The 23,183-nt window shown below is 54.6% G+C and overlaps 9 protein-coding genes across 9 annotated transcripts; 6 read left to right on the top strand and 3 right to left on the bottom strand.

Moving 5' to 3' along the window:
- Positions 1–370: 370 nt before the first annotated feature.
- N7474_008763 (putative pyruvate dehydrogenase complex, dihydrolipoamide acetyltransferase component) lies at positions 371–2,027 on the top strand (the record flags this gene model as incomplete). Its single annotated transcript, XM_057200173.1, has 4 exons — positions 371–480; positions 542–591; positions 639–886; positions 957–2,027. The coding sequence occupies 4 exons, from the start codon at positions 371–373 to the stop codon at positions 2,025–2,027; spliced, it is 1,479 nt and encodes a 492-aa protein (XP_057050874.1).
- A 375-nt stretch (positions 2,028–2,402) lies between these two features.
- N7474_008762 (uncharacterized protein) lies at positions 2,403–3,076 on the top strand (the record flags this gene model as incomplete). The annotated part of the gene is made up of 4 exons (XM_057200172.1): positions 2,403–2,453; positions 2,510–2,511; positions 2,571–2,987; positions 3,043–3,076. The coding sequence occupies 4 exons, from the start codon at positions 2,403–2,405 to the stop codon at positions 3,074–3,076; spliced, it is 504 nt and encodes a 167-aa protein (XP_057050873.1).
- A 352-nt stretch (positions 3,077–3,428) lies between these two features.
- Positions 3,429–4,335, top strand: N7474_008761 (golgi SNAP receptor complex member 2 family protein; the record flags this gene model as incomplete). Its single annotated transcript, XM_057200171.1, has 3 exons — positions 3,429–3,588; positions 3,659–3,840; positions 3,898–4,335. 3 exons carry the CDS (start codon positions 3,429–3,431, stop codon positions 4,333–4,335), a joined length of 780 nt encoding a protein of 259 aa, XP_057050872.1.
- A 1,417-nt stretch (positions 4,336–5,752) lies between these two features.
- N7474_008760 (uncharacterized protein) lies at positions 5,753–6,391 on the bottom strand (the record flags this gene model as incomplete). Its single annotated transcript, XM_057200170.1, has 1 exon — positions 5,753–6,391. The coding sequence occupies one exon, from the start codon at positions 6,389–6,391 to the stop codon at positions 5,753–5,755; it is 639 nt and encodes a 212-aa protein (XP_057050871.1).
- A 1,218-nt stretch (positions 6,392–7,609) lies between these two features.
- N7474_008759 (malate dehydrogenase) lies at positions 7,610–8,808 on the top strand (the record flags this gene model as incomplete). The annotated part of the gene is made up of 4 exons (XM_057200169.1): positions 7,610–7,675; positions 7,733–7,850; positions 7,910–8,059; positions 8,120–8,808. 4 exons carry the CDS (start codon positions 7,610–7,612, stop codon positions 8,806–8,808), a joined length of 1,023 nt encoding a protein of 340 aa, XP_057050870.1.
- Positions 8,809–9,395: 587 nt separating this feature from the next.
- N7474_008758 (ATP-binding protein) lies at positions 9,396–12,272 on the bottom strand (the record flags this gene model as incomplete). The annotated part of the gene is made up of 3 exons (XM_057200168.1): positions 9,396–9,554; positions 9,634–11,579; positions 11,636–12,272. 3 exons carry the CDS (start codon positions 12,270–12,272, stop codon positions 9,396–9,398), a joined length of 2,742 nt encoding a protein of 913 aa, XP_057050869.1.
- Positions 12,273–14,297: 2,025 nt separating this feature from the next.
- Positions 14,298–16,544, top strand: N7474_008757 (Zn(II)2Cys6 transcription factor; the record flags this gene model as incomplete). The annotated part of the gene is made up of 4 exons (XM_057200167.1): positions 14,298–14,520; positions 14,570–15,041; positions 15,096–15,670; positions 15,727–16,544. 4 exons carry the CDS (start codon positions 14,298–14,300, stop codon positions 16,542–16,544), a joined length of 2,088 nt encoding a protein of 695 aa, XP_057050868.1.
- A 624-nt stretch (positions 16,545–17,168) lies between these two features.
- N7474_008756 (beta-mannosidase) lies at positions 17,169–19,907 on the bottom strand (the record flags this gene model as incomplete). Its single annotated transcript, XM_057200166.1, has 3 exons — positions 17,169–19,218; positions 19,272–19,369; positions 19,449–19,907. The coding sequence occupies 3 exons, from the start codon at positions 19,905–19,907 to the stop codon at positions 17,169–17,171; spliced, it is 2,607 nt and encodes an 868-aa protein (XP_057050867.1).
- An 865-nt stretch (positions 19,908–20,772) lies between these two features.
- Positions 20,773–22,967, top strand: N7474_008755 (hexose transporter protein; the record flags this gene model as incomplete). Its single annotated transcript, XM_057200165.1, has 10 exons — positions 20,773–20,844; positions 20,908–21,229; positions 21,288–21,329; positions 21,386–21,479; positions 21,539–21,583; positions 21,645–21,738; positions 21,795–22,339; positions 22,394–22,488; positions 22,541–22,599; positions 22,788–22,967. The coding sequence occupies 10 exons, from the start codon at positions 20,773–20,775 to the stop codon at positions 22,965–22,967; spliced, it is 1,548 nt and encodes a 515-aa protein (XP_057050866.1).
- Between the last annotated feature and the right edge of the window lie 216 nt (positions 22,968–23,183).

Genomic DNA, 23,183 nt, shown 5'->3' with positions numbered 1-23,183 from the left:
GGGCGGAGCGTTCGAGACAAAACTCAGGAGAATAATGTCGGCATAAAGGGAGAACGTGGGGAAAAACGCCCTTGTCCGGAGAATAATCAGAATCCAACGGAGCTGTTGCGTGTCTTGTTCCATTTCGGGGATGGTCTCGGCCGCTGACTAACCGTCACCTGATCCGTTACCTAAGCCAACGGCCGATTCCGCCGTCGCTCACCGGGAAGAGCTCAACAGAAAAGTTCCTGACTTGTCCGCTTCCTTACCATCACCATCCTTCCCTGGCCGTCTCTCCCTCGTCAACCGGTGCCGGTTATTTCTTGCTCTTTTTTTGTCAGCTCCGAGGGCCTGTCTTTTCAATTACTCAATTACGGCATTCCCTGGCACCATGGTTGCCTCTGCTGTCCGGATGCGCACCCCAAGTGCCATGTTCATGGCCCGTGGCACCGCTTCGATGCGGCGGCCACAGGTCTCCTATAAGTTCCAGGAAGTGATGAAGTAGGTGTTATTAACTGCAACCGGACGCTTTGACAAGATATTGATCCGTTTCTACGCCCAGATCCCAATTGCCTGCGCTCTCCGCTATCTCCCGCTTCTATGCCTCCAAGAGTATGCAACCCCCTTCAACCGGCCTTGACGCCTCCCATTGAGTGCAGCGACTGACATTGTCGACTCCCCAGCCTTCCCTCCGCACACAATCATCAGCATGCCGGCCCTTTCGCCGACCATGTCCGCGGGAAACATCGGAGCGTGGCAGAAGAAGGCCGGTGACGGCCTCCAGCCCGGAGATGTCCTCGTGGAGATTGAAACCGATAAGGCACAGATGGACTTCGAGTTCCAGGATGAGGGTGTCCTGGCCAAGGTTCTGAAGGAGACCGGCGAGAAGGACGTGGCCGTTGGCGCGGTAAGAATTTTCCCGAATTCCCCGCGGAGATGCGATCGGGAGAGCTGACTTTTCCCCTTTTCCTTTAAAGCCCATTGCTGTTCTTGTTGAGGAGGGCGCTGATGTTACCGCATTCGAGTCCTTCACCCTCGAGGATGCCGGTGGTGACCAGCCCGCGCCAGCTGCTCCGAAGGAGAGCTCTGAGTCCAAGGGCGCGGAGCCGGCGGCCCCAACCCCAGCCCCCGAACCTGCTGCGCAGGAACCCGAAACCTCGGGCGAGAAGCTTCAGCCTAGTCTTGATCGCGAGCCCTCGATTAGCCCGGCGGCCAAGGTGCTCGCCTTGGAGAACGGTGTGCCGATCAAGGCCCTCAAGGGTACTGGTCGCGGTGGCCAGATCACCAAGGAGGATGTTGAGAAGTACAATGCCAGCGGCGCCGCTGCTGCCGGCCCTACTTACGAGGACATTCCTCTGTCCTCGATGCGCAAGACCATTGCCAGCCGCCTGCAGCAGTCCGTGCGCGAGAACCCCCACTACTTCGTGTCGACTACTCTGTCCGTCACTAAGCTCCTCAAGCTGCGCCAGGCCCTGAACGCCTCATCCGAGGGCAAGTACAAGCTCTCGGTGAACGACTTCCTGGTCAAGGCCTGTGCCGCCGCTCTCATGAAGGTGCCCCAGGTCAACTCCAGCTGGCGCGAGGTGAACGGCAACGTGGTGATCCGCCAGCACAACACCGTGGATATCAGCGTTGCGGTCTCCACCCCGGCTGGTCTGATCACTCCCGTCGTGAAGGACGTGCAGGGACTGGGTCTGTCCGGCATCTCCAACCAGGTCCGCGACCTGGGCAAGCGTGCCCGTGAGAACAAGCTCAAGCCCGAAGAGTACCAGGGCGGTACCTTCACCATCAGCAACATGGGCATGAACCCGGCCATCGAGCGGTTCACCGCCGTGATCAACCCTCCTCAGGCGGGCATCCTCGCGGTCGGCACGACCCGCAAGGTCGCCGTGCCTGTTGAGACGGAGGAAGGCACCGTGACGGAGTGGGATGACCAGATCGTGGTGACGGGCAGCTTTGACCACAAGGTGGTGGATGGTGCCGTTGGCGGCGAGTGGATCAAGGAGCTGAAGAAGGTGGTCGAGAACCCGCTGGAGCTGCTGCTGTAGGGGGTGGGACACACCGTGTAATCTGTATTAAAACTTCCCCTACGTCCCGTACTTTAGACCACCATAGGTCGTTTTCTGCGTGTGTTTGTTTAGCAATCGACTGTTTCTTTTGTCTTAGCCATACCTAGAATAGATAACGGATGTCTCTATTTGAACACTAATTAAACTTGGTCCCGGATCCACCCCAAAGCCATGATGTCATCCGACCAAGCTTTATAACCAACCACCTTCCTTCCCTCCTTCCCATTTTCCTCCTGCTCTACTCCTGTCCGAACCTCCACCCCCTTAACGCTGGTCCGTGTTTCTCCTGCTGCGGCTGATAGCCGTGCTAACTCCCCCCCATTATCAGACTACACTTTTGCACGCGACACTACTATGTCTTACGCCGACGCTGCTGCCAAAGGGCCGAAGCAGTCCCCCCAGGACGTAAGTCACCCATCTACTACGATAGAAGCATCCGTGCTAACCTATCCCCCTAACAGGCGTAAGTCGAACCAGCATTTTTAACTAGCTACTTCACCCCATACTAACATCCGTCTATAGTCGTGCCCCCGATGTAGGCGGAAACTACAAAGACGAGTCGGAAAGCACGGCGAGCCTCATCGACGTAGACTCCCCGCATGTCTCATCCGTGGACCCCAACTTCCTGAACCAAGAAGTGAAGACGACCACGCAGGCTGACCGACTGGAGCGCGAAGCTGCGGCGGCCGCCGAGCAGCAGGCACGTGCCCGCCAGGACGCGGGCAAGAAGGGCAAGGCGCGCAAGGCAGAGAGCGGGCTGCGCAAGAATGCCGACAATCCTGTTTTCATCGGCAATGCCGTCTTGGTTACCCTCCTTGGCGCGGGCCTCGGTTTCGGTGCGTACAGGCAGCATGTCCAGGGGAAGTTGTCGTGGGAGGCTGTTGGATTGTGGTCTGGGGTTGTTGGAGCGGTTGGGGCTGTGGATTACTTTGTGAGCAAGTGAGTACTTTCCTTATTCTTGGTTCCAACCGGGATGATGCTGATTGATTCGCAGGTGGTTCCTCCAGAACAAGTACCCGCCGAAATAGGGAATGAATGGAGGCGTTCTTCGTTGTTTTTGGGCTGCTTGTTAGTTCGATATATCATCTCAGCTCTGCATTTATTTTCCTTTGCTGTATTGGTACCTGAATTCATCCCATGTTGCAACTGCAATACTCCAAGTAAGCTTGATTTTATAGTGTAGGCCACACCGCCCGCTTGGACCGGCAGAACCCGCGCCTCAAACAGGATAAGCTGGCATGATTGTTGTCTGTTGTCTTGTCTTCGATTAGAATCATCTCGGGTTGTGCTGTTGACCCTGCACTGTTCTCCTTGTCTGGAGCTGTCACAGCTGTATCATCCCGCTCTTATTTGACCGGTCTACCCCTGGCAATACCCAAGATGGTAGGCATGCTCCCACCCATCCTCATGCTACGAGAAGCCCTAACCAAACAAATGCAGAACTCCCTCTTCAATTCTGCCCTGAAGCAGTCCTCCGCGATCCGCCGAGACCTGGACACTTTCGCGCAATCACCGGCCACATCTTCCGCCGCACTACAAGGTGCGCCTCTCCCCTTTCTCGCCACGTGCTGGTTCGCTGTATCAGTCGGAAAGCTCACTTCTGCCTCTAGGCCAGATCTCTGCATCACTCACCTCGCTCTCCCGCACCGTGGACGACTACTCCGCGCTGTCGAAAAAGGAGCTGATCCAAGAGAAACAAGAAAAGGCCTTTGAGCGCGTCAAGAACTTCCGCAACGAACTAGCAGACTACCGCACGCAACTCGATCAGCTACGAAAAGAGCGCGAGGAAGCCGTACGCCCCCTCGCACCCCGTCATACTCTTCTTCACTGAATACTAACCCACATCCAGCAATCCGCCACCAACCGCAGCGAGCTCCTCGGCCGCCGTCCACACCACGCTGCCACGCCCGAAAACCCTTACGCGCAGTCCTCTGCACCCCCCTCAGCCTTCGCACCCACCTCGTCGGGCCTCAGCTTCGGCGCCGGGCCCTCAGACTATAACCGCGAGTCACACGCCCTGCGCGAGCAGTCCTTCTTCTCCAGCACGCACAACCAGCTCGACGACTTCCTGGACCGCGGGCGCGCCGTGCTCGCCGATCTGGGCGAGCAGCGCGAGATCCTCAAGGGTACGCAGCGCCGTCTGTATAGCGTTGCCAATACGCTGGGCGTGAGCGGCGATACCATTCGCATGGTCGAGCGGCGCGCGCGCCAGGACAAGTGGATTTTCTGGGGTGGAGTGTTGATTTTCTTCCTGTTTTGCTGGGCGGTTCTGCACTTTCTTCGATGATTGAGTCTTTCTTGTCTTGCTTCTATTATATTTGTTTCCCATCAGCGCTGGCGTTTTTTCTCGTTCTCTTTTTGGTTCTGGCTGCGGCCATTGTTACATACTATTAGGGAAACCCAAGGTGGTAGAGAATGGAGAGTCGTGAAAGCATGAATTCTTTATAATGGTGGTCCTACCTAGGTACATACCAAGCCGTGAAACGTGATAATAGTACATGAAAGCAAGTTTCTCGTCGCGATACTGTTGAAAAGAAGGGTCGCGAGTAGATAGAAGAGGCAAGGGCTGCCCTCCGCGAGGTAGTGGGCCATGTGGCAGATCGCCTTTCCACCAACGGTTGACCTATTGGGCCCCTACGAGTACAGTTCTTTCGTCTGATTCTCGAGCCACTGGCCTGTGGGATGCTTGTGTTTTGGTGTGACTTCACTTATAAAGAAACAGAGGAGACGAGGACGAATAGTAGGAGGCGGTGCATTTGCCCATCGTGGCAGTAGATGCGGTGGTAGTAGAAATGGTCGGTAGAGTTGTAGTCGATAGATCGCCTTTCAGTCAACCGTAGATCCGTTGAGCCCCTTTCAGGAATGCCATTATTAGCGTTATTAAGAACAGCCCGAAGACTTTGTCAGTGCTTGTTGCCTTCTGCCGTACGTCGGCGCCGTCAGCCACTGTATCCGGTCACGCGTCTCGGGAACTCATTAAACCTGATGCTTGTCGACATGAGGCTGAGCTAGCGCACAATCACACTGTCTGTTGTCTTTCGCATTGACTGGCAGCTTCTGTTGATGCCTCATGGTGATCATGGCCGTGCTTCTTCCGACTAGCGCGTAATACCGGTCCCAGATCGCGTCGATAGGATTACCCGTTGGCACTCGCTGAGGGCAAAAGTCGCCGTTGCTATCGAAATCGTATGGCCATCAAAGGCTGCGACGCCTGCGGCCGACTTGGAGGGCACATTTATATGCTAGTGGACCAGTAAGTCGCCCGCCCGACGGGGGTTCCACAAATTTGCCGGCCGCGTCGAAAGGGCGAACGTCGTAGAGGGGCATTGACTGGCAGGTTTGGTTGATGCCTCGTGGTGATCATGGCCATGGTGCAAGGAGTAGAAGGTGGAAGGACAGAGTAATTAAGTAAATATATTAGGAAGGGAAAATATATGAAGAGGAAAGTTGGAGAGGGGGAAGGGGCTTTTATATAGACCAGTGAATGGGAGTTGCCTGCTCTCTGCCTTTGAACTCGTAGACAAACACTCATAGACAGGGTAATATTGTATGTATAGATTCCTAGATTCCTAGTAGGTGGACACTGAAATAAAACCAAAACACGGGCCATAAGAGAGTTTAAAGAGCATATCGAAAGAGCTACTCATACCATGTGCCACGCAGTATCTGATATAAATGGTCGCGGTGACCTCTGTTTCCAGCTGTTAGCCATTCAGCCGCGCCTTGTACGTGTCCGCGGCGCCTTTGTCCACCAGTCCCAGCGCGTCGATGAGCTCCTCGACCTGATCGTGTACGGACGCCTGCAACGGAGCCTGGGCCGCAGCCAGCTCAACAAGACCGCGCTCGATCTGCGCCCCGATCGACCCGCGCAACTGCTCGATGTCTCCGGTGTACAGGCCGGAAGGAGAGAGGTTGTGCTCCAAGTAAACCCGGTCAGCAATACCAATCAGCGCCGCAAGAGCCGTCAGCCGCTCCGCGGAGGTGTCGCGCTCCCTGGCTTCGTCCCGGCTGTTCACGACGGACTCGGTGAGCAGCGCGAAGGTGTTGTCCAGGCTGTACAGCCGATCGACTGACATGTCCCGCCAGGGCTGCTCATCGGGATTGGCGGCCGCCGCGCGAACAGCCTCGTAACCAGTCGGCGAGGCCCAGCGAGCCAGCGCGGACAGTGCTAGGAAGCGGTCGTACGCTCCGGCCGACTCGTCGGCCAGAAGCGCCGCCACCTCTGGCTCCAACTGCTCCCAGTCCCCTTGCAGCGCTGCAGCGATCGCTGACTCCGGGTCAGTCTTCTCGCCGTCCGCATCTGTGAAGAACAGCCGGTTGGCAACCTCACCCGGCTCATACATGTCGTCTCCGGACGCGCCGTCCATCAGCGTCCCCTCCACGTCGGCCTAGCGGCCTTAGCAGGGAGTAGTACCCTTGGCCTGCCACTTGCTATCGTGGCGAGTGTTTGACAGGGTGTTGATCCGCGCTGCGAGGTCGCTTTGGCCTGGCCCTGGAGCCCGTAGTCCTGCGCGATCTGACTGGTGAGCGCGTCCTTCTCGGACTTAGTCATCTCATCAGTGTGCCTGAGCGCCCTCATAAAAGCGGCGATGGCTCAGGGAGGAAAGCCCTACCTGCCAGAGAAAATCCGGCTATAGGGCGCATAGGGCTCTACATACAGATATTTGCACTGTTTTTGGGCCCGTTGTGAGGAGGTCTACGGGGAGCAAAGAGCGATGGTCAGTGAGCAGCTTTCTTCTCTAGATAATCTTGCCCTGTTTATAAGAGAGCATCAGCAAATTTCTGGAGACACGATCCGTAGAATAAGTAATAGGCAATCATAATGCACGTACTCTCTTGGACTCTTTGAAACATAAGCTCACCAGCTGGCTTTTAAAAAAAACAGCCTTATACAACATACTGTCGACTAGCTGCCGGACTAGTTAGACTTCCAACACGCACGAGGGAAAGGAAAATCAGAGGTTTACTCATTAGAGTATGACTTAGTTACTGAACAACAAAACGGGTAACGTCATCAACGCACAAGCCCTTAAAACGGTCCTCAACCGCTACGTTGACCGGAGGTACTGGGACTGTTATAGCCGTGTGATTAGGAAGAGCCTCATTCATGGCTTCTATGCCCATTTCCAGGGGTGAACCTCAGATGTCAAAAGATCGGCTCCTTTTTGGTTCTGGCTTATCTTAGATTCCGTCTCCTAGATGATGCGATGTAGTTGGCATGATCGAAACATCGGTGAGGGTTTCTGGGGTTTCCGCCGTCACCCCAGGGACTGCGTCATGTCAGCTACACCGCTACAGTGGTGTCCTATTGGGTTTCTAACTCGACTAGTCAATGGCAATACGTACAGAAATACCGCAATAGTTAGCAAGCAATGTGTAGTATACTAACGGTGCCATGTGTACGCTAGGAACCCGAGCATCCGAGCCCGGAAGGAGTGACCCGCCCCAGCAGCCAATCTTTTCGCTCACCGTTCGTTCACTCGCCCGGTTCTTCCCCTTCACTCTTTCTTTCTCCCTCTCTCTTTCCCTTTCCATCTCCCCCCATCCAATTGCTGCCCACCATGTTTGCTGCTCGCCAGACCTTCAACCTCTTCCAGAAGCGCGCCTTCTCGGCCTCCGCTAGCCAGGTATGAGCGAATTCTTAACTGGCTCCTCCCGACCGCACTGACATGATTATTTTCCAGGCCTCCAAGGTCGCCGTTCTCGGCGCCGCCGGTGGCATTGGCCAGCCCCTGTCGCTGCTGCTGAAGCTGAACCCGCGCGTTTCCCAGCTCGCTCTCTACGATATCCGCGGTGGTCCCGGTATGTACAACGTGGTCGATATTTACTAGCAGGCAGGAATTGACTTTTTGTTTGTGTAGGTGTCGCGGCCGACCTGAGCCACATCAACACCAACAGCACCGTCACCGGCTACGATCCCACTCCCTCCGGCCTCAGCGATGCCCTGAAGGGTTCCGAGATCATCCTCATCCCCGCTGGTGTCCCCCGCAAGCCCGGCATGACCCGTGATGGTAAGTAACACGCTATCCATCCCCTTTTTGGTGAGAGGTTCTGACCTCGGCATCGCGCAGACCTCTTCAACACCAACGCCTCGATCGTCCGCGACCTGGCCAAGGCCGCCGCCGAGGCCGCCCCTGAGGCCAACGTCCTGGTCATCTCCAACCCGGTCAACTCGACCGTGCCCATTGTCTCGGAGATCTACAAGGCCCGCGGTGTCTACAACCCCAAGCGCCTGTTCGGTGTGACCACCCTCGACGTGGTGCGTGCCTCGCGCTTCATCTCGCAGGTCCAGAAGACCGACCCCTCGGCCGAGGCCGTCCCCGTCGTCGGCGGCCACTCCGGCGTGACCATCGTGCCCCTGCTCTCGCAGAGCAACCACGCCTCCATCGCCGGCGAGGCCCGCGACGCCCTGGTCAACCGCATCCAGTTCGGCGGTGACGAGGTCGTCAAGGCCAAGGACGGTGCTGGCTCCGCTACTCTGTCCATGGCTATGGCCGGTGCCCGCTTCGCCGAGTCGCTGCTCCGCGCTGCGCAGGGTGAGAAGGGCGTCATCGAGCCGACCTTCGTTGACTCCCCGCTGTACAAGGACCAGGGCGTGGACTTCTTCGCTTCGCGCGTCGAGCTCGGCCCCAACGGTGTCGAGAAGATCCACGAGGTCGGCAAGATCAACGAGTACGAGGAGAAGCTCGTCGAGGCTTGCCTGGCTGACCTGAAGAAGAACATCCAGAAGGGTGTTGACTTCGTCAAGAACAACCCTTAGATTATTGCGCTTCGTGTATAACATTTTCACCGTCTTGTTTTGGGCTCGAGGGCTGCTGAGCGGACTTGTGTATTACTGTCGGGTCGGTATCCTGAGGAAATAAAAATCTATATCGATCTGTCTGTTACTTTCGGGTTTCATTTTTACCTCTAAGCAGATCTAGTAGGAAGTACTAAGGACTTATCTGCCTGTTTTGTGTGCGGGTGGTAAAATGCAAAGTCATATTCATCGTAGCTCATCTGATAGGGGTGATGTGGTCAACTAAACCTCACGTCCAGTATTCGCCAAACCGAAGGAAAGAACGAGGGAGAAAATAAGCAAAGAAAATCGAGATACTCCGATGCAAATAGAAAAGGATTCATATCAGGGCCTGAAAAGAAGGAAAGACCAGTCTGTGTGTCATCATCAGATCGTCGGAGGGTAAACAAGGTAAATAGCAAAGCAAAGTCAGTCGTATCTCTCTCTCTCTCTCTCGAAAAAGCTCTAAATCCAGTGTCCGGTACCCTTCCTTCCACGCCTGCGTACTGTGCAGTAGAATTGCGTAAACTGTGATCAGATGGGTAGGCCAGACATGCAGACAAGCAGACTTAAGTGTAGCTCCGCATGGCATCTAAATATCCAGTCCCACCGCGCAGATCCTGATCAAAGGTTTCGGCGACTTCGAGAACGCTCCTGATGTGGGCCATTGACAGGGGGGAGCGTTCGTTGACGGCGAGGGCTTGTGCTGTGCGGACGGAGTTTTTGATCTGTTTCAATCGTCAGAGAAATTGACATAGAGCATAGGGAGCAAAGGAGAAGGAGAAGGAAGAGTGAAAAAAAGCCCACCTGGCGTCCATTCAAATTATGCCTGGCCAACATATCATAATCGTCCTCCGAGAACGTCGCCGTGCGCACACCCTCGATAGCACGCACGCGTTCCAGGAACATCTTCCAGATACTGCGCTTCGCCTTGGTCGTCAGGTCGCCGTAGCGCAGAGCGACATGGATACGAGACTGGAACGCATCATCGAAGGTCTCGACACGGTTCGTAGTCAAGAACAGTATGCCCTGAAAGTATTCCAGCAGACGCAGGAAGATGCTGACGAGCGCGTTGCGGTGGATATCATGGATGGTGCGTTTCTCAAGGAAGACATCCGCCTCGTCGAGGAGAAGCACCGCGCCCCATGAGTGGGCGATGTCCAGGATCTTGTTCAGTTCTGCTTCGAGCGTGCGCGAGTCCGTGCCTAGTTCGCCCGCCGAGACCATGTATAGTGGTCGTCGGAGGAGCTCGGCGATGCCCTCTGCTGTGAGGGTTTTGCCTGTGCCTGGTGGCCCGTGGAGTACTGCAACTAGGCCTTTGCCTTTACCCTGGATGACATCGTCGATGTTCTCGGCGGCGTGGAAGGTGTGCGATTCGACCAGGGCCTTCACGATAGACTTCTGGTTGGCGGGGAGCACGAGCGAGTCGAATGCATCGCCGTCCCATTCGATATCACTGATGCCCGAGATGCTGAATTCCAGCCACAGCTTCTCGCTGAATGCAAAGCCCAGCACGACGGGGCTGGCGATCAGCAATTCCTCCTCGGTGAAGGCGCGTTCGGTTGTATTGGCGGGCTCGCCGTCTGCGTCCTCGATGCGGTCCATCTTCTCGCGTTCGATCTCGTTGCCGTTCTCATCGACCGCGACCTCGACCACCATCGCCGTGCCACCCTTGTCTTCGACGACCTTGTACTTGGTGCGTGGGCGATCTGAAGCCCCGCTGCCGTTGTTGTCAGAGTCGGAGTCCGAACCGTGTCCACCGCAGCAGCAGCCGTTCTCGCTGTCGTCGTCTTCAGCATCACTAAGTCCCACCTCTGACGGGTCCAGCAGATCCGGGTCTTTGGGCCGCACCGTGCTGATCAGGTAGTTGGGGTTGATGCGGCGGTGGATGGCTGGGTCGATCATCACGCGGCCGTTGATGTTGACCTTGACGATGAACGAGCGCTTCTTCTTGTAGAAAGCCATGCCCTTGTGGAAGCAGTAGTTCATGCCGCGCAGCGAGACAAACCGCTTGCCGCGGTCGATCAGACGCGCTCGCAGCGCCTGGGGGTCGCGGTGATACTGCAGCGGGTAGCATGCGAGACTGGTGATCTTGCGAGCGCCCTTGAACGAGTCCACTTCCGCGGACATGGTCCCAAACCCGAAATCCTTGCCGTCATACTCGAGGTAGCGGCCCTCGACGCTGTACCATACGCCCCTCATGAATGAGCTCTCCTTGATCGCATACTCGATCTTAAAGGCACGAGGCTCATCCGTGTTGCCATATGTCGGCGTGTAGGCAATGGTGTTGGGCTTGTATAGAGCCCACAGCAGATCAAACGTGATGGTGTTATTCTCCAGGAGCGGATACAGCGTCTTCTTGGTGTCGGCATAGTCGGTATCCAAGTATTTGACCAGCACGCGCAGATGCGCCGCTTTGCTCGCCGCCGCCTTGCGGGACTTCTTCTTGCGCTCGGTCTTGGCCTGCCGCTTGAGATCTTTCATGTACTGGCGCGTCTCTTCCAGATACAAGAATAGCATGTTGGGATCCACCACTGCGGGCTCCTCCACCATACTCACACCCTTGACCCCATCCATGACCTTGCCCAGTGCATCACGCAGCGGCTTGCTCTTGATGTCGACCACCGTCTCCTGGTACTTGTTCTCCCAGTTGAATTGGCGGCGCACTGTGAAGATGTACTGGTCCCATTCATCTGCGTCGAGATCGTCCACCGTCTCGGTCAGTTTGTACTTGTGGATCGTATTGTCCCAAACTGACACATATTATTAGCATGTTATTCGTAGGAAGGGAAAACCAATGTAAACATACGCTGGTCAACCCGCTTGAAAGCCACCTTCGAAGCCGTCTTTTTCTTCTTCCGCTTCTGCCGCGCGTCACCCAGCGGATCGGAGATACTCAAGTCATCCGAGACCTGCTGGTTGAACCGCCTAGGGCGACCCTTGAACCGAAGGGTGTTGAGCTGGAGCTGGGCCATCAGCTTGCGCACGGCCTTCTCATCCGTGGACGAGAACATATGGGGGTCTGAATCGCCCGCATCTTCGGAGTCGGAGGGCGAGGAGGCGTCCGAATCAGAATCCGACCTGCGCGACCGCTTCTTTGTTCTGCGCCGGTTCTTCATCGCGCGTCTCGCCCGCGCGCGAGTTCGCTGGCGGTGTCGCTTACGGCGGTCCAGTTCATTGCCACTGGTGCATTCGGAGGCTGAGGTCTCTGAGGAGGAGTCCGATGAGGGGCTTGAGTCCGAGGAGCTGTCGCTGGTCTCGGGAGCTTTCTTTTTCTTTTTGGATCGTTTGTCAGGTTCGGCGCCGTGCTTCTTGCACGCGGGTGCCTTGGCCGTGTCTGGGGGTTTTGGGTCTTTCGCTGTTGGGTCGGAGATGGGCTGGACCGCTGTGGTGTCCTTGGAGTCAGCATCATCCTTGGTGGTGTCGGCCGTGATGTTGTCAGCCATGGTGGGTAGTTGATCAGCGGGGTGTGATGGGAAACGAGAGTATTCAAGGAAATAAGTATGTACTGAGATCAAAAGAAAAGAAGAAAGACTGAGCGAAACCCAACGAAAGACAGAAGGCAGCAGCAGCTTTTAAAGCCAGCCAGCTCCAATCGGGCGGCGCCAAAGAGTGAGGCGTGATGCACTGCGGCTCTCCACCGTCACACATTGCATTGCCGCCTGGTTTGTTTGTTGGTGCTTAGGGCTGACCACATCATTTAGTGCCCATCACGGTTTACGGGGTAGTGGCTGATTTAAGGGACGGCGGGGTATTGATCCGGATTTAATGATTCAGGGAATACAGCCCGATGGACAACAATATTCCGCGCTCCATACTGCATCTCCATCTGGTGTGGTATGGGCGATCGCGGGTATTCCTGTCGGTAGCGCGGTTACATCAGATGGATGTTGAAGATCCGGAGGACGATCATTGTGGAGAAAAAGAGATACGCAAAATGTGGAAAAGGAACATTAAAGGTTCGATAGAAGCACCGACCTGTATATAGATGGTTTTAGATGGTGATAAGGTAGGGCAAGTAAGCTGTTGATTGTAGAGCCATACTATATATAATTCGCATCTGCCCTTTCCCTCCACTCTGGTAACCCACCAACGTTTCTTTTTAGATATATTTGGTAGTTCTTTGTGGTTCCTAAGAACCGCTTAACTACATTTTAGGCCACGAAGGCCGAGCGGTGGCCCTAAGGCGGTCGACTATTTAGCGGGGCTCTTCGTTCGTAATACCCAGCGGATCTTATTGACCAGCAGGTGGCTTCTAGAAAAATTCACCGTGGAGAGCTTGGTCCGAGCCTACCGTGTGCTTCTGAGGACCTCCTCAATCTTATTATATGCTCATTTAAGTCTGTTCAACTTACTGTGCGAAGCAAAGAGAGAGCGATATGTACAATGAAGTTCATTCCCAGTTCCACGTCCTTTCGTGGGAGATACGTGGTCAGTCTGCCCAAGTCTTCATGCTAATCGGATGCATCGTTCAGCTCATTCCACCCACGTCAATATAGAGAGTGCTATGTAGCTCCGTCAGTAGAAGATCGGTTTCGTGGTCCTGTCTTTCCGTTCTCTTGAAAGCCTTAGGGCCTGTGGACCGCCTAAGAGTTCTGCGTCAAAGACATGTTGTTTTAGGGAAGCTCGCGGCCATCCAGGTTTCCTGACGGCCCTACAGTGCGAATCCTTGCTCCAGATCTGCCATTCCATAGTCTTAAATAGCCTGTCCCGGTTGAATGGCCTGGGCTGCTATTATGCCTCTTTCGTGCTCCAACTCGGATCTGACACGGGAACTGGCTCTTACGTATCTGTCTGTACAAACGCCTAACGCGGCGCTTGGAGAAAGGAACAACCTTATTTGAGAGGCGTCGATGGTTGTCAATTGCGATGGCTTGTTTTATCAGCAACTTCCCTGATTAGAATACAGTAAGAGATCTATCTTACTTTTGGTGCCGAGCTGGAGCCTGAAAATTGTGAATTTGCTCTTTTGACATTCGAAGTCGAGTATACCTGATGCGGAAGCATAATCATATATGGTCGCTTGTCGTGCTCGCGAACCGATTTCGTTGGTTACAACACCCCTACTGACATACACTATTGGCTGTGGGGTTCGGAATTTGGCGTGCGGGGCCAGAAGCCACCAGCGTGGGGGTCCTCGATGGAGAAAATCGGGGTGCCGACTCAAGGCTCTCAGCATTTTGTGGGTCACTGCCTCCGCCAGGTATCACCCCGCATTGCAATCGCACTTGCAAGGGACCAATAACCTCATTTCACCTTTTCCCCTATGTCGGGTGTTTTGCCTGCTTCAACAACTATCTACCTTAGAGCTGGCAGAGTGCAGAGCGAGCAGTTGCTGGCGAAGGTGCTGTTGGCGTAGCAGAAGAACGACTAATTGATCCGTCCGCCGCCAACCCACAAACAGATGAGATCGGTTTCCGGATGGTAAGCTCAAGCCGAAGCGCCTGTTATTCCCAGCCTCACTGACGATTATGTGTAGCAGGACCTGCCGCCGCCGTAAGCTCAAGTGCGACGAGACCAAGCCAGTATGCGGCCAATGTCGGAAGGCTCGCAGAGTCTGCGAGCTCAGCGAAATCGTCTTTCGTCACGAGCAAAACTCGTCGCTGACCCGCAGGCCCGATGCCCTGATGCGGTACTACTCTGACAGAAGGAGTTTTAGCTGCTCAAATACCTGGCTATCTATCCCACAGCAAGGTCAGTTTGATGAACAGCACGATGGCTTGGTGCTGACTCTCTGTCCAAGTCATCTTTGTAGCCGAGGATCCTGCTGGCTCCGGCAACCCACACACGACACGCGAGAAATCGACGGTCATCGACGTTAGCTCTCCCGTCCAGCAGCCAACCCATGATGAGTGGGAGGGTCATGAATTCCAAGTCCCAGTGGACAGTTGTTCCTCTCCAGTGCCCGCGATATCACTAGCTAACTCGAGCCCTCTCTCTGCTCGGAACAACGTGATGGCGGCGGTGGCCCTTGGCGGCTCTCCTGACCATGCGACACACTCGACTGCGTCGGCCGTCGCTCCCGATATATGGCCATCCGGCAACATAGACTTCATTCTCAATCCCATGTCGGCTAAAATCAGTCCAGAGAGTCCGGAGCTAACCGACAACTACCCTCGATCTCAATCGTGTACGCTGCAAAAGGATTCACCAGTTCAGACGGATCCAGAGGTTTCGTTTCTCCTGAGGCATTTCTCGGAGCAGCCCGGCAAGTGGTATTACAGAAGCCTATCCAATAGTGGTCTCCTATCTGCTAAAATCCCCCACAGGCTAGATTTATACTTCCTAGACTCATATTTCGAAACTGAAGTTCCTATGAAAGCCTTGACGCACCCTCTTCTCAAGTATGCTGCTTGCGCCTACGCAGCTAAGCACCTCAGCAGAACCAGGCAGAAAACTGACTGTCCTCGAGCGCCTGTACGGCATTCAGACGTGAAAACTACCACCACCTGGCCCAACCATTATTCTGTGGACTGGGCTTGGTATGGTGCAAAATACTACGCCCAGGCGATTAATCTCCTGCGAGACACACTGCGACATACCCAAGACCCAGATGGGTCTCTCGGACAACAGGTGACCCCGACATATATGAGCGATATGCAATCGATAAGTCAACCCGAAAAATACTCTCCATTTGGCGATGAAACACTTGCAGCTATGGCAATTCTCTGCAATTATGAGTTCATGAGTGCATCTGATGCTGAGTGGGCCCGCCATCTGAGCGGAACAATGCTTGTCCTAGAACTCCAGCAGACTGGAGTTTCTTCAATAATAGCCTCCCGTCCGTCTAAGGCTCGGAAAGCTATTTTCTGGAACTTTTTCCGTCAGGATGTCTACGCGGCATGTACGTTTTCGGGCCACCATCAGCCTACCGTTCGTCTATGCTAACGCACGTTCAAGACATCCTTGAGGTGAAGACCAGGCTGGATATCGAGGACCTCCATGTGTGGAGATCAGCAGGACTACAACTAGATGACCAAGGGTTTGTTCTCCCTTCAAATGGTGATAGAGAGGGCGCGATGAAAGATGACATGATATCGAATGCTCTCATCTGGATTCTATCAAAAGTCTTCAACTACATTTCCGCGGCCAAGGAATCCCGCAACCAGCACCAGCCAAACAATTTTCACCTTGACAGTGGGACTGGTGGATCTCCAAGTTCACAAGACCACAATCACCTGGTACTAGCGGAAAGGTGGAAGGCAATCAGCCACGAACTAGACGTTTGGTACGACGGCCTGCCTGACTCTTTCCAGCCTTGCGCCCGGATTGAGCGGACAGCGACCGAGCCAGCCACCGAGTCTAGTCCACTCAGGCCTGTAACGATACCCGAAATATGGTTTACCAGCGCTATGTGCGGCTCGACGATGCAAACCTATCACCTAGCCCGCTTGCTTCTCCTGGTCCACAAGCCCCAGTCCGGTGACGCAGCTTTCCGCAGCGGCGCAGTCTTTGATTTCATGGACATCCGTCGCGCAACTTTGGCCGAACTTCGCTATCGCAGCCGCGAGATCTTTGGAATCGCTCTGTCCTCGCCGTTTACCTCCATCATGCTTCATCAGACCCAGACCATCTTCATAGCTGCTCAATGCCTTACCGAAGACGGTGAAAAACGCATGGCCGTCGACATTCTCCGCCGGGTGAACTATGACCTAGGCTGGGAGACTGAATACCGCGTCCAGCAGCTGCTCAAACAGTGGCACTGGGAAGAGGTGTAGGCCATGTCTAAATTGCCTTTTTGACCGCCGAAGGCTGGGTTATCTTGAAAAGAAAGTTGTTCGACTACCACTAACCCTTGTACTTCATTGAGATTGCATCCTCGGATTCGGACTCTTGAAACCTCCACTTCTGGCGTATTTCCTCTCTGAAAGATGTCTCCCACTACTCCGAGAGCGCACAGCATATCGACCCAACTTCCTCACCTCCCTGACCAATTTGTCCCGCCAGCATCACAAATCCGACCAAGTTCATGGCTACATATATTCGCCGAATTCACCTTTTCCGATGCTTGTACAGGCAATCCCCTACCAGGCTCATTTAGTCCTTTACTTTTGGCTCTTTACTGTAGCACTCTGTACAGATTATAAGTGGAATGCATCAATGTAGTGAGTAAATAATAGGGCTTAAAGAAACATAGGATGGAATAACCACACGTGAAAGGGCTAAGGCAAAAAGGGATGTCGGTCGTGTCTTGTGTTTCACTCTATCATCCGTCGTTAAAGATAACACATACAGAGGTCTTCACGGATCAAGCGGTCTTGAAACCACCCAGCATCTGATACTCCTATCCAACATCACATGAAGAATGCCTACCTCCAGGGTAGCTGAAAAAACAGGTCTACCTATGCGCTGTAATGCTTCTCCCTCAAGGTCAATCCTTTCACGGGCAGCTTCATCCCATCCGCAACCTGCACAGTGATTAGCTGTTCATCCCCCGGCACGAGGTCGAGACAGTTGTCACTAAAAGCGCAACTGTCGGCAAGGCGATCATCGTCCGCATCGACGATCAGCTCTATCGCCTTCGCCACACCACCACTGACGCTCACAACCCACGATAGAGGCCCCACCGGCCGCACCGATACCGCGGCGCCACTAAAGTCGTGATGGCGCAGAGGCTGCGGGAACTCAGTGTACCGCGCCAGGACGCGCTTCGAGGTGCGCTCCAGCAGTCGGGTGTGCACAACCAGGGCCGTGGCACCATCCTGGTGGGCGGCTGGGAATGTTTCCTTGCCCAGCTCGGTCGAGCGGTTGGGCTGGAGTGTCGCTGCTGTGGTGCTGGTGTGGACCTGCTCGCCTCCCTGGATGGCCACGTACGACACTTCGAGGAGGGCATCAACGGGCTGGAGAGAGAGGTTGGATGCCCACAGCTCCACGTACGTTTCCTGCTCAATGTCGACATGGGTAAATTCGTTGGCCGGCATCTTGGCGACGCGCCGGGTTGCACCAACCAGCAGCGGAGCATAATTACGTTTGGTGACGTAGTAGGCCAGCTTCGGGCGCAGCATGCTATCGACCAGCGACCAGCTGACGGCAGGGAAGCAGTCGTTGAGCTGCCAGATCAGGCACCCTGCGCAGCCTTCGCTGCCGGGCCCGCGCCAAAGCCGGCGAAAGGCTCGCGAGCTATAGTCGGACGACTCGGCCTGGATGAGCTGAGTTGCCCAGCTGTAAGAGTCGAGATCGTTACCGTGGCGCAGGTTGTCGACCAGGTACATAGAAATGGTGCGCTGGTCTTCGGGAGCCATGTGCCAGGCGTCCATGGTGGTGGACTGAGGGTGCCGCTGCGCCGGGTCGGAGACCAGTGCCCTGACGGTGCGCGCGCAGGGAAAGGACTTCATCCCGAACTCACTGACAAACCGGCCGGTCAGCTTCTCGTAGTCCTGATATGGGTAGCGTGGCTGGTCAGCCATCCAGGCCTGCCAGGAGTGGATGTCGCCGACGAGAGGGTCGTTGGAGTAGGAGCCACCATAGGGGCTGGAGAGGTGGTAGGGGACACGGGGTGACAGCCTCTCTGATACCTCCTTGAGAGTGACTTCATAGTAGTACCTCCCAGGGAACGTAGACTTGATCCAGTTCTCGGGATTTTCGTCGTTCTTGTCGTACTCCAGGTTGTGGATCTCGGCGAACATGTAGTCCTCGTTGTTACCACACCACATCACTATGCAGGGGTGATGGCGCATCCGACGCACGTTGTATTCGGCTTCAGCCTTGATGGACTGGAGCAGGTAATCGTGGAAGGGGTAGACTCCGCATCCTAGCATGTAGTCCTGCCATATGAGGATGCCAAGCTCATCACAAGTGTCGTAGAAGACGTCGTCCTCGTAAATGCCGCCGCCCCAGACACGAATCATGTTCTGGTTGCCCTTGGCAGCCAAGTTCAACCACTCGCCATACCGCGTCGGTGTCATGCGTGGCAAGAAGACATCAGGGGGGATCCAGTCAGTACCCTGAGAGTAAATCGGGATGTTGTTGACGCGGAAAAAGAAGGTCAGGCCCTTCTGATTCACGATAGGTCGTTGGACCAGTTCCACCAGGCGCAGCCCACAGCTCTTGGAAACGACGTCGAGTTGTCCTTCGAGTGAGACCCTCACGGTATAGAGGGGCTGCGTACCGTAGCCGACCGGATACCAGAGACTGGGGCTCTTGATGGTAAAGCGGTGGCTTTGGCCAGCCTCTACCCAGTCTCGCGCGACGCTATTCCCCAGGTGATCAAGCAGCTCGACAACCCAACTTGTTTTACTGGCATTGGAACCCTCCAGTTCAACCGTTACCGTAACGGTGGCCACGTCAAGGGTATCTGCCACCTCGACATCGATCCCGAGATCAGAGATCCGAGTTACGAAGGACTCGAGGTAGACGGGTCTCCAGGGGCCCGCAGTGAGAAGAGTTGGTCCCCTAGCAGCCGTCAGCCTTGGTTGGTTGTGAAGCTGGAAATGAGTTGGGCTTACCAGTCCCAGCCGTAGTGGCAGGGCACTTTGCGAGTGTTCATCCGAGAGGAATCACCATTCCAGAATTTGTTCTTGAACCCCTGTTCCGTTTCGAGTTTCTAAAATATCCATCCTCAGTTTGGGTCTATGTTTTAGTGCAGGGGATGAACTCGATATCCCGAGCGACTGGAAACGCACCTTGCCAACAAGGAACGTGGACTCAAAGTGAAGCACCAGGTGGTTGGGCCCATTTCGGATCTTGTCCGTCACGTCGATGCGCCACTCCAAGTACATGTTGTTGGTTCTCAAGAGCTGCTCACCATTGAGGCTAATGCGGCAGTGGGTGTCGAGGCCCTCGAAGACGAGGACGTGGCGCACATCCGAGGACCCGCTACAGCTAATGCTGTCGAAGTCGAAGGTAGTCCTATAGATCCATTCCCTCTCGCCGACCCACTGCACCTTTCGGGCGTTGAGGTCCTTGGCTGGGTCAGGGATCAGCCCATGGTGCATCAGGTCCAGGTGATTGACAGTCGGGAACTGCGAGACGGAGCGGAAGGGCTCTTCCGAGTCAGCCTCCCTGAACGACCACCCATCATGGATGGTCTGGCGCAAGCGAGCCTGCGCGGCCGAAGTGCTGTGGACAACAAGCCGCGTCATGGTGGTCTGTCTGTCTCTCTAGGGGTGTTGTGATAGGGCGTCGGGGAGCAGGTCCTGGGTGACGGTGGACGGGGCATACTGCTGGAGGATAACTTGCTCTTACATATACTTGGGAGTATCAGCGAGCCTAAGTGGTGTTCCAAGATGCTCGGCACCCAAGCCTCTTTTGGGTGTAGCCGTTGCTCCCGATTTGGGGTTAGTTGGCGAGGTATTCGGGAAACCTGCCAGTTGCTGCTTTTAGGGGCTCCGAGGGAGAGGGCTTGAATGCGGATCGTCGATCGAGATCAGGCTGGGGGGACCGTCTTCTTGGGTTTGTCGTCAATTAGCCCCAAAGACCACACACTCCCTTTACCCATTCTGTCAACCGTGGAAATTACCGGAAGAGCTGAAATGCTGCCTTTGGCACTTTTGGTCTAGCGGCATAGTTTGCCCACATTTTGGTCGGCACATTCACATTCTGCCCCATACATACTAGGATGCTTTACGATCTACCTCAGGCGCCACATGCTTTCTCCCCCCTCATCAGGAGATCTCCCAACAACCCCCAAAGTATAGACTAGTCTCTACGGAGATGGATATTTCTAGTTGCGCACATGGTTCGTTCCCCCGCGGCCAATTTTATCGCCTGAGACCCCGCGTCGCTAAACCTATCCCTTTCGACGAGTCGGTAATCCACCCTTGCTTTGGCCTCCGGATTTCTGGATTCAAGCTTTTAAAACCTATTAGAATGTCCCCAGAATCTGTATATGCATACTTCTCATGTCTATAAATATGGGGTCGTCGGCCCACATCCTCGCGGTGAATTGACATCGATCTGTTACACCCACCCCACCGTACTCGAGCCAGGCCATTCCCTCTCGTCGACATGTGCCCAGCGTCATACTTCAACCGGCCAGAGCCGAACTGCATAACTCTCGGCGGACGAGAGTTCCCCAAGGTGCGTCAAACATCGACCCGCCGCATAATAACTCTTTAGAATCCCTGACAGACTCTCTCCTAGGTCACCTGGTGGAAACGCAAGAACCTGCGCAACCTTTACCTCTTGCTCCTCATCCCTTTGGTCGGATCTTGGGCTGAGGGCTACGATGGTAGCATGATGAACGCGCTTCAGACCAGCACGCAATGGCAGAATTTCTTCGGCCACCCTCGTGGCTCATTACTCGCCTTCTACAACTTGTCATTCGCCATTGGTGCACTCGCTGCAGTCATCCCTTTCCCCTGGGGCGCCTACTTCGCGGATAAGATAGGTCGTCGCTGGGGTATTGTGTGTGGCAACGTTGTCACCATAATCGGCACCATCCTTCAAGCCGCTTCGCAGAACTGTAAGCGCCATTATGGAGACTGTCGCCGGGCCGGCTGTTTGGCTGACATGTACCACAGTTCCTATGTTCGTCATTGCCCGTGTCCTCCTCGGGATGGGAGGTATGTATACATAGAGCGCTTACTCCTTCTCCGGCTTCTTTCTAACCTTGAATCAGTAACTATTTCCCAGAGCAACTGTCCCCTGCTCGTGACGGAGCTGGCACATACCCAGCATCGGGCTCGTATTACGGCTATGTACAATGCCAACTGGTATGTGATATGATTGCAAACCTCACATATACTTCTGGATGCTGACTCCCCGGTCACAGGTATTTTGGAAGCATCATTGCAGCTTGGGTGACCTTTGGCACTATGTATACTTCCCGGATACACATTTTCAGCTCATATCCTGGTCGGTGCTGATCCGTATGCCAGTAACATCAACTCATCCTGGGCGTGGAGGATTCCTTCGCTTCTTCAGGGAGCAGCTGCCATCATCCAAATCACCATGATTTGGTTTGTGCCCGAAGTACGTCATTTGTTACGAAAAGGCATCATAGGACCTCGCACTGATCAATTCACCAGTCGCCCCGCTACCTCATTAATAAGGATCGTCATGACGAGGCGTTGAGGATTCTAAAGAAATACCACGGTGAAGGTGTAATGACCGATTTCGTCGCCGCTGAATTCCTCGAGATAAAGGAGACCATCGCGCTCGAGAAGGAGTACAGCCAGCGTGGCTGGGCAGAACTCCTTCGCACCCCCGGAAATCGCAAGCGAGCTCTTATCTGCTACCTTCAAGGCTTCTTCTCGCAGTGGTGTGGCAATGGCCTGATCAGCTATTATCTCGTCCCAGTTCTTGACACCATCGGCATTTCAAATAGCAACGAACAGGCCGGTCTAAATGGTGGTCTCCAGATTTGGAACTTCATCGTGGCCATATGGGCAGCGTTCAATATCGATCGCATTGGAAGACGTCCCATGGTGCTTTTTAGTACCGGCTCTATGATCGTTATCTTCACCTTGTGGACCGTCTTTTCGGCCTTGTATGTGCAGAATGAGAACTCTGGGATGGCGAAAGGCGTTATCGTCATGATCTTCTTCTTCTATACGGCCTTCAACTGTGGCTGGTCAGTTTTCCTGACGCAAAACATGAAATCCAAAGAATACTGACCCAAGTTTAGGCAAGGCCTCGTCGTTGCGTACCCAGTCGAAATTCTCCCTTATGAGCTCCGAGCCAAGGGACTGCAGCTCACCTTTTTTGGCATTTCTTCCAATGGTAATTGCATTCCACCCAAACGCTTGACATCTACACATCCTAACGATGATAGTTGTCAACCAATATGTCAACCCGGTCGGTATTCAGAATGCAGGATGGAAATTCTACATCGTAAGCCCTCCCCGTAGATTTGAAACCACAGGTACTGGACCCTAACAAGATGGTATCAAAAAGTTTTACTGCATATGGCTGTGTGTTGAGTTCATCGTAGTGTACTTCCTATGGGTCGAGACAAAGGTAAAGAGGACCCCACATAAAGAGCATGATCGATAGTTACGGAAATCGCTGACGGAGTACAGGGTGTGCCATTGGAGGAGATCGCCAAGTTGTTCGACGGCGAAGATGCCAAAGTCGGCGGTACGGCCGCGAGCACCCAGGCCAAGGAGCATCTTCGTGACATGAAGGAGCGAGGCTTGGCTGAGCATACCGAGGTCGTTGTGGAGTACACGAGGGACCTGGAGACGGGGGGAGGCACATGAGTGCACCAAAGCCAAGTGAAGGGAATTCCCAGTCACGGGTTTGAACTCTTGCGTACCTCCGAGGGCCTTGGTGGCCATGTAGCATTGAATCCACGTGGATCTTGCATCGTGCGCTGTATCATGTAGTACTTAGTCGTATATACCGAGCGCTTTTCCTGGGCAGGAATCCCTGCAATTCTGAATGCCGCGGATTGACCAATTCAGCCTCAATGTGTA

This window comes from Penicillium riverlandense (genome assembly GCF_028828495.1).
Source record: "Penicillium riverlandense strain IBT 135883 chromosome Unknown utg000007l_segment0_segment0, whole genome shotgun sequence".
In the NCBI taxonomy this organism is placed as follows: domain Eukaryota; kingdom Fungi; phylum Ascomycota; class Eurotiomycetes; order Eurotiales; family Aspergillaceae; genus Penicillium; species Penicillium riverlandense.
Note: the sequence above shows the minus strand (reverse complement) of the source record. Positions and strands in the feature narration are given on the sequence as shown.